This window comes from Cicer arietinum, chromosome 7 (assembly GCF_000331145.2).
Source record: "Cicer arietinum cultivar CDC Frontier isolate Library 1 chromosome 7, Cicar.CDCFrontier_v2.0, whole genome shotgun sequence".
Classification (NCBI taxonomy): Eukaryota; Viridiplantae; Streptophyta; class Magnoliopsida; order Fabales; family Fabaceae; genus Cicer; species Cicer arietinum.
The window spans coordinates 31,054,463-31,064,400 of NC_021166.2; the positions used below are offsets into that span (position 1 = coordinate 31,054,463).

The following is a 9,938-nucleotide window of genomic DNA, read 5'->3' on the forward strand; positions in this document are numbered from 1 at the left end:
TGTTGGCTATGTGAAGAACACACTTTCTATTGCAATTGCAATTTGGTACGCTTTCTGTGAAGAAGACGATTGACTCAACTCTTTTGCACCTCCCATTATGGCTTAGTTTCTTTTATTAGCTGCTAGTGGAGAGTTGTCTGCCTTTGACTCACTCATATTGAATCTATTTAGAACCTTTCCAATGTAGCTTTCTTGAGAAATTATCAGTTTTTCTTGTTCTCTAATTTTGATGATTTCCATTCCTAGGATCTTCTTGGCTGGCCCCAAGTCCTGCATCTTGAATTCTTTCTTCAACCGACCTTTCAATTTTTCTATTTCTTTCATACTTTTAGATGTTATTAGCATATCATCCACATATAGCAGCAAGTAAACGTACATGGCTGATGATACTTGTTTATATAGTACACAAAAATATCAAAATTACTTATAGCATAATTTTGACTGAGCACAAATGAATCAAACCTCAAATACCAATGACTTGGTGATTGCTTTATCCCATAGAGTGATCTCTTTAATAAGCAGACCCAATCCTCTTTTCTTTGAGTCCTAAATCCATTTGGTTATTGCAATAAGATTGCTTCATTCAGATCACCATGAAGAAATGTTGTTTTGACATCCATCTACAACAATTCCATGTCAAAGTGTGCTACCATGGCTAGAATTATCCTTATAGATGCATACTTGACTACATGAGAAAAGATTTCATTGTAGTCTACACATTCTCTTTGAGTGAATCTCTTTGCTACTAGTCGTGCTTTGAATCTGGGTGGTTCAACTTCTGGAATTCCCTCATTCCTTTTGAAGATCCACTTGCTTCCTACAATTCTGTTGTTGGTTGGCTTAAGTATGAGTTCCCAAGCGTCGTTCTTCTCCAGTGATTTCAGCTCTTCAGTCATAGCTAAAATCCATTTGTCTTTGTCTTGAGACCTGACAACTTCATTGTAGTTCATGAGATCTTCTTGTATGATTTCTTCAACAACATGTAATGCATAGCTGATCATGTCTGCATAACCATATCTTTGAGTGGGTTTTGATGTCCTTCTTTCTCTGTCCCTGATGAGGTTATAAAGATCTAATTCCTCTTCTGAAAACATAGCATGTTCTATTGAGTTAGCATCAATCTTGTCTTGTTGAGCTTGCTGTTGTTCTGAAGTCAAGAACGTTCTTGACTTTTGTAGATCTTTCTCCTTTTTTGTGGGTGAAGTCAAGAACGTTCTCTATTTTTTTGCAACTTTCTCCACCTCAAGATCAAACCTCTCAGTTATGTCGTGTTGATTATGTTGTTGTTCCAAGAACGTTCTCTGTTTCTCTCTAGCTTTCTCCACCTCAAAATCAAACCTCCCATCTTCAATTTGATGTGAGCTTTTATTTGTAGGATCGTTTACAGACTTATATAACTCAACCTCATGAAACTTAACATCCCTGCTGATGATACATTTCCTCCTTTCAAGACACCATATTCTATAACCTTTTACACCACTTGGATATCCAACAATATACCCTTTCTTGGCTCGAGGGGCTAGTTTCCCTTTATTTTCATGGTAGTATGCACCACATCCAAATACTTTTAGATGATTGTAGTTTGCAGTATGCCCTGTCTACATCTCTTGAGGGGTTTTGAGTTCAATTGCAGTAGAAGGACTCAGATTTATCAAATAACAAGTTGTATGGACAACTTCTCTCCAAAATTGTGCAGGCATCCCTGCAATTGACATAATGCATCTCATTTTTTCAAGCAAGGTTCTATTCATCCTTTCAGCTAGTCCGTTTTACTGAGGTGTGCTCCTTAAAGTCCTATATCTGTTCACACCATGAGCTTTGCAAAAACTAGTGACTTCCTTACTACAAAATTCAAGACCATTATATGTGCTTAGAGTTTAATCCTTTTGTCAGTCATATTTTCAGCCATATACTTCCAATCTTTAAAGGTTTTAAATGCTTCATCCTTACTTTTCAACAAGTAAATCCATACTTTTCTACAATAATCGTCAAGAAATGTAATGAAATACTTGTTACCTCCATGTGAAGCAATCTTTGCAGGGCCTCATAGATCACTATGAACATATTCCAGAATTCCTTTTGAGCAATGTTTCCATGTAGAGAACTTGACCCTATGCATCTTTCCATGTAGAGAACTTGACCATATGCCTTGTCTATCCAGAACTTGTATTTCCTTTAGACTCACATGTCCCATCCTTTGATGCCACAGGCTGGCTTTGCTTGATGCTTGAAAATCCACTGTTGCCATTCTTGTCACTGCTTAACCATTGAGAAGGTAGATGCCATGATCCCTTGTTCCCTTCATGATTACAATCATTCCTAGAGAAATTAAATTCCTCTTTAGTTCTGGAACATGTCTAACCTTTGACAAAATCTTCATGGTTCCATCTTCCAGCTTCAGCTTGATAGAACCAATTCCAACTACCTTGCAAACTGATTTGTTTCCCATAATCACCTTACCTCAATCGATTTCTTTGTAGTCAAGAAACCAATCTCTATTTGAAGTCATGTGAAATGAACACCTTAAGTCAAGTACCCAATCATCATCCATGATTTCAGTTGAATTTGCCATAAGAACTTCTATGTTTTCATATCCTTTAGAAGCTATAGATGCATTTCCATAATCATCATCACTATTTGATCATTTATATCCTTTCCAATTTGGACATTCTTTCTTGAAATGCCACTTTTTCTTGCATATGAAATATCTCATTTTTGACTTGTCCTTTTCTTTATTCTTGAACTTATTCTTCTATTTTTTTATTCTTCTTCCCTGCCTTAGCCTTGACAAACAACCCCTCACCACTACTTTCTTCTTTCCCATATGACTTCTTCTTCAATTCTTTGGAGATTAGTGCAGATTGTACTTCTTCTACTGACAATGAATTTCTACCATAAAGAAGTGTATCACACATATTTTCAAGAGAGCTTAGTAATGAATTTATCAACAATAGGGCATGATCCTCATCATCCAATTTTATATCAATATTTTCAAGATCTAATACAATCTTATTAAACTCATCCATATGATTTTTAATTAACCTCCCAAGTTGTATCTTGAAAGTATATAATTTTTGTTTTAAGTACAAAAGATTCACTAATGATTTTGTCATGTACAAAGATTCTAATTTGAGCCAAATACCTGCTGTAGAGATCTCCTTTGACACTTCCCTCAGAACCTTGCCTCCAAGACTCAAGATTAGAGCACTATGAGCCTTGTTCATGATATCCTTTTTCTCCTTTTCTGGTAGTGTGGACGCCATGTCTTTCTCTCCTCCCAGTGTTTCTGTCAAACCTTGATGAACCAGCAATACTTTCATCTTGAGACGCCATAACCCAAAATCATTATTCCCATCAAATTTTTCCAGTACATAATTTGTTGATGCCATATTTCCTTTGAATCGAATACTCCCATGCTCTTGATACCAGTTGTTGTGAAAAACGGAGATCAATGAGTAATTAAACCAAGACTTTTCTTGGTTTTGTACACAAAAATGCATATTGATTGAAAATGAAAACGGAGATTGATCAGATTTAAACGGAGAACATTCTCCATTTTCTAACTAACAGAATTAAAGCCTTGCAAATCTAAAATGAACACACACAATTGTTAACCTGGTTTAGAGATAAACTCCAAAATCTGGGGGACTGAATCCGACTTGAATTATCACTCATAATGAGATGAGCATGATTACAATGATAGTTTGCTTCTATGGTGCCAGTTTTTCTACACTTAGCAAAACTGCAACTTGCATTCTATATATGAGTTGCCTTGCTTGCTTTGGCTTATATGCAGTTTGTTTACAATTTAGGAGTGACAAACTAAAGTAGTTACAACTAATTAACTGAAATTACATACTCAAAACATATCCTATCGCAAGACTTCTTAATTGAGTACCACTTTTAACAGAAAAAATGAAAGTTTTGTTTTGTTTTGTTTTGTCATTTTGGTATTTGATAAAAGTGATTTCAAATGCGCCACATGTTTACTTCTGTAAAAATAATCAATGAAAAATAGTATAATTTAATAAAAAATTTGATTGACTTAAACATGGATTTAGTCCATGCAAAATACAATAAATTTGATTAGTCCCTACAAAATAAAAATTTTAATTTAAGATCATGTAAAATGTAAACACTTTTTTTAGTCCCTACGTCTTATTCCATTTTTTTTTAAAGATTGAGTAATCAATGACTTTAAAACTTAAATATACAATAAATCCCTATAAAATGAAAGAAATGTGGCTTTAGTCTCTATAAAATAAAATAAAAAACTTTGTTTTAATCCTCTGCAAAATGCAAGAGGTTTGAATTTATAGTTTGCATGATTAAAAATCGTTTTAGTCCTTGCAAACTGCAATAAATTTGCAACAAAAAATTACAAGGTCATATGCCTAATTCAAATGCACCAATTGAACCTGCAACAACATAAGCAGTAGTTGAACCTGCAACAACACAAGCAGTAGTTGAACCTGCAACAACACAAGCAGTAGTTGAACCTGCAACAACACAACCAACAACTGAACTTGAACCTCTAGCTGCAATTGACCCTACTTAAGCATCAATTGAACTTGTAGCGCCACTTTCATCAGCACTTGCATATAGGAAAATTACTAAACCAAAGGAATTAGGACATCAACGAAGATAAGTTTTTTGGTATTTAACTTATCCTGTTGAACCTGTATTTAACTGATTTGCATTATATTCTTATATTAAATTCTTTCAAATATTATACAGAAAGAAAATGACAACCATTGTAAGGACTTTGATTTATGTTGGTCCAAGAAGTGGTAGAAAAAGTCAACTTATAATTGAAGATATATTATGCATTTTTCTGTTAATGTATGGTGCAAAAGATATATTTCCATTGATTGGTTTGCTTCTACTGTTAGTTGATTTAATGAAAGAAAATAAAAGATAAAGTATAAACTTTTCGCAAGGGTTAAAACCAAATTTCTTGCATTTTATAAGGATAAAAACAAATTATTTTATTATGTATGAATTAAAAATCAAATTTCTTGTATTTTGCAGAAAACTAAAGATTTTTTTTTTTGTAGAAATTAAAATCAAATTTATTATATTTTACAAGGATTAATTGTATATTTAAAATTATTAATTATTCAACTTTTGTGCTTTTCTATATTTTTTTTCTCTTTCATCTTTTTTTATTAATATTATAGTAAACATTATATTATTTTATGAAATACATAGACATATTAAATTTTTTTATTAATATTATAGAAAAACTTATATTATTTTATCAAGTGCATTGTATTGACTATTAAATAGATTAGAGTAAAAAAAAAACTATTTCTATTTAGTTTTGCAAATCAAATATATCCTTTTAAGACATTAAAATCAAATTTCTTAGATTTTGTGAATTATAGTTGTAATTTGTATTTTTAAGCGTTTTCGATTTTATATTTTTAGATTGATTTGTACGTGAGTCCTACATCTCTTGGTAGCGAGCACATCCAGGGTTTCATTCATTCATTCATTCATTCCATATTAAAAATCTTTTTCAATCCAAACGAACGCTCCCTCGTAGTCGTGTTCTCGCTTTGCTTTATTTCAATTCCAACAACAAAGCACTAATTTATCTGTCGTTTCGTTTCTGGAATCCCTTGCTTCATGGGTCGCCCACCCAGTAACGGAGGCCCCGCCTTCCGCTTCACTCAGCCTGAGGTATTAATATTCAATTCCACTCACTCCATATTTTTACTTCACATTCGTTCATCTTTTGTTTTCCCTCTTTTTATTTATTATTATTTAAATAATAACGGTTATTTGTTTCTGCGTGATTTTGGGGCTTTCAATTTTCTCACTCAACTTTGTAATGCAAATGTGTTATGGTTTCTTGATAGTCGAAATTTCTTTTTCATTTGTTTTTTATTTTATTTTTTATATTGGCGTAGTAAATCGATACTACTGGGTGCTGAAAATATATGCATCAAGTTAGTGCTCTTATATTGGAAGTTAAATTAGGGAAAATGATGGACTCGTATTGTGACTAATAATAATACTGTTTTAGTCCAAAATTCCGCAGTTGGTAGGTTCTCTCTGACTTTGCATGAGATGAGATGTGTCTCCCATAATAAAGATTTGAATTTATAAAAAAAATATTGTGTAAGTCATCTATTATGAAAGTGGTGTGATGTGCCAACCTCACTACCTAACATAAATTTTTGTTCCCAGCCTTAGGATTTAAGTGTATTGGAATTAGCATGTTAGCATTTAATAGCTACTCCTCATAATCTCCTTGATCATATATAGTGATTTTTTATACATGTTTTGCCGATTAATGTATGTTTTTAGCTTGAAAATGGATTGCATGCAGTCACGCATTTGTTCTGTTGTAGATCTGTTCTGTTTGATCTTGATCAGATTGGTTCACACTCTAACGTTGTGTTGTAGATTCATTTTTCAATTTCGAACGACAAGAAGTTCAATCTTAATTGGACAGCTGAATTCATGTCTCTGGGTGATTATATTGAACCCTTTAGCTCATTGTAGGTCTCAAACAAATTTTATTGTCTGCCTTAGGATTTGGGATTACGTTGTGAGGGATGAGAGGCTACTCCTCATAAATTTCAATAATCATAGTAAATTTTTTATTTGTTCTCCCCATTGATGTATGTCTTTATCTTTGTTTGGTCTTGGTTGAACCACGTTAATCCCTTGTCTACTTTTCTTCTTCCTATTTTCTGTTCATGCACTTGTTTCATAAGCTTGTGCTGTTGAATGACCTTTAAGATTCATTTGTTTATCTTTGTCACCAAACTTTCTACAGTTTTTTCCATTTTTGCTCTTCTATATTATGCTACCGAAATGGTGAATAGCCCATATTGTATTTGTTTTCTTTTTCTTTTTCAAAAATAGAAAGGAAAACCTTATGCACGGCTGCAACTTCACCAATCTTGAATGTGCCATAATAGATACTAAATTTAGTCATGTTAATGTTATGGTGTTTTAGATAATAGGAGAAGAGAAATAATAAGGAATTGAGAGAAGAGCTTGGCTTGGATGGTCTTTACTGTTTCTTAAACCTGTTATCTGCTTCCAGCTATAAGCTAGGCGTAGTTCCGTTTTAAAATTTTGTTATTAAGCTGTTTCATCCTTGCAAACTGAAAATAATATACCTATTGTTTTCAACACCACTATAAATCAACAAACTTCACAGATATACTTCTTACGGCCTTGTATACTAGGTCACCCTCAAGATGCTGTACTTCCTATTGTTTCCAAGCTTTGGAATATGTTCATTGCAAATAAAAAGCACCATTGATTTTTGTGTTCTTGCTGAACGGATAAATCTCATAGGTTACCTTCTCATTCCTCTATCTCAGCTTACAATTCATCTCTTGAATTCATTTTCAGTGATTTGTGGGGACCAGCCCCCTCTAAATCTTTTTGGGGAGCATTCCTATTATGTTACCTTTGTTGATGCATTTAGTTGTTTCACTTGAATTTGTTTTCTGCAATCTAAATTAGAAACATTTGGCATGTTCCATTGCAACAAAATCATAAGACTAAGGTAGATGAAAAAGATTGGGGAGGAGAATTTAGGCTTTCCAAATACTTACTACTTAGCTGACCTAGGAAATGTCGATCGACTACTTTGTCCTCACACTCATCACCAAATTTGTGTTGTTGAGTGTATTGAGAGTCTTACATTTGATGAGATATGACCTGGTAGTGTTTTTATAATAGGGATGAGTTAGACCCAATCCAAATTCTAAGAGAACGTAAACACCGGAACCTCACTAAATAGGCCTATCCCTTTTATCCCCTGCTTCAATACCAATTAAATTTTGGTTCCATGCCTTTCAAACTGCAACCTACCTCATAAACAGGTTGCCTTCCTTAGCTCACAATAATTCCATACCATTTACTACATTATTAAATAGACCACCAGATTACTTTCCCCTCAATGTTTTTAGATGTGCTTGCTACCCTTTACTAAGACCTTACAACCAACATAAGTTTCAATGTAAGTCAGCTAAATGCACATTTATAGACTAACCTTCAAATAATAAAGGATACAAATTCATCGTGCCGATGGAAGAATTACATTTCAAAAGATGTCCTTTTTAATGAAACCTTATTCCAATCCTTCTAGGCCTGCCTCCTCTCCCTCTCCCCAGTCTATTTTGACTACCTTAAGCATCTACTCATCCTTCCCTAATTTTTGTGCTGCGCTGGTTCCCCCAAGTCCGTTTTATTCCCCTGTTTCTACGTTTTCAGTTACCTCCAAACGTCCATTCTAATCTCCTAGTCAATGCAAACCAAATCAAAATATGGCATTGTCAAGCCTAGAATTAAGCCCACCTCTACTCCCGATCACTTTTGAACCAACTTCAACTGAGCAAGCCCTGCTATACCACTCTAGAAAGAGGCAGCACAATCTGAATATGATGCACTATTTTCTAATCTAACTTGGACCTTGATTCCTTTACCCGGCAACAAGACATCTGTTGGGTGCAAATGAGTTTTTCGCGTAAAAGAGAACTAAGATGGTTCATCTTAGAAATTCAAGTGTGTAAGCAGAGCACTATAGCCTAACTCTAACCGCTGCTGAAATCATACAGATATATCCCCTTTTGATAGAATTGCATTTCACTTTTTCATAATCCAATGTTTTATTCACCAACAAAGCATTTGGAGCTTGATCTCTTTTTACCTTGTTGGCAATAAAGTGGTGAATAATTCGCTTGTTGTTACTCATATAGTAGCACTTGACCAGCTTGTTACTATTCTAACGAAGCCACTGCCTCCATTACGCTACTCTTCGATTAGAAGCAAACTCAAGGTGGTATAGAGACCTTGAGCTTATAGGGTTGAATGATTGGGTATGTGCGATAATGTGCAAGTGTTGGTGTATAGGACAACTGTCTGTTTGCAAAGCTCCTCAAGTAGCTAGGCAGTTATAGATGCAGTTAGTACCTAGGTTCTATAAATACTTCTCTTGTATTCAGATTGATCATATTGAATAATATTCAGATTCATTACATATGTAGTTTCTCATAGTATTTCATAATATCTTGATATTGTGTTGGCATATGTTTATTTATCTCATTGGATCAGTTTCTTTTCTTAGAGTATCACATATAATTAATTTCCATATCACTTAAATAAATAAACGGGGTTTAGTGCTTGGTGTCTTGTGAGTTATTATCAATCATCTCAAGTATTTGGGGTAAAAATATTATTAAATTGAAATATGTTGGCAATACATCACATATATATATACAAGGCTACTATACAACCAAATCCCTATTAGTACTCCTATATAATCAAATTCCTATTAGTACTCCTATACAATTAAATCCCTATACTTGAGGAATATTTTTAATGATAAAACCAAAAATGATTTTGATAAATCAAATTCAAAGTCCTTATTATTTTCTAATTCTCTTCTCTTTTCACCTAAAATATCACAACATACAATTTTGATGACGCATTTATTCCTAAAACTACTTTTTATCTATATAGGTAACAGAAATGGAGGTTATTCTTAATGAACACAACAATGCAATGCCAGCACGAGAGGTTCTTGCAGCTCTTGCAGACAAGTTTAGGTGTGTTATCGTACACATAATTATTTTAGTATTTTACGAGTAGAATTTGATATGCTCCTGAAAAGTGGTATTAGATTTATGCTTCCATTTTTTTGTTTTAGTGAGTCACCTGAGCGTAAAGGCAAGATTACAGTACAGATGAAACAGGTAAGACTGCAGTATTTATTATGATGAGGAACCTTTCGACCTCCGTTTTCTTAGTGTTCCATGTAATTATAGGTATGGAATTGGTTTCAAAATAAGCGATATGCGATAAGGGCTAAATCTAGTAAGACTCCTGGGAAGTTAAATATCACGCCCATGCCTCGGGATAATATGGCACCAGCAAGGAATATGCCTCAACTAACAGCTTCTCCCATT

At 33.8% G+C, this 9,938-nt stretch overlaps 1 protein-coding gene across 1 annotated transcript in view; it reads left to right on the forward strand.

Moving 5' to 3' along the window:
* Positions 1-5,320: 5,320 nt before the first annotated feature.
* The window catches only part of LOC101500707 (protein SAWADEE HOMEODOMAIN HOMOLOG 2), a 10,160-nt gene continuing 5,542 nt past the window's right edge, over positions 5,321-9,938 (forward strand). Inside the window, exons 1-4 of the mRNA XM_073363893.1 lie at positions 5,321-5,685; positions 9,493-9,578; positions 9,680-9,725; positions 9,798-9,938. Coding sequence (XP_073219994.1) covers positions 5,632-5,685; positions 9,493-9,578; positions 9,680-9,725; positions 9,798-9,938 — 327 coding nt within the window. The 5' untranslated portion in view covers positions 5,321-5,631. The remainder of the gene's footprint in view (positions 5,686-9,492; positions 9,579-9,679; positions 9,726-9,797) is intronic.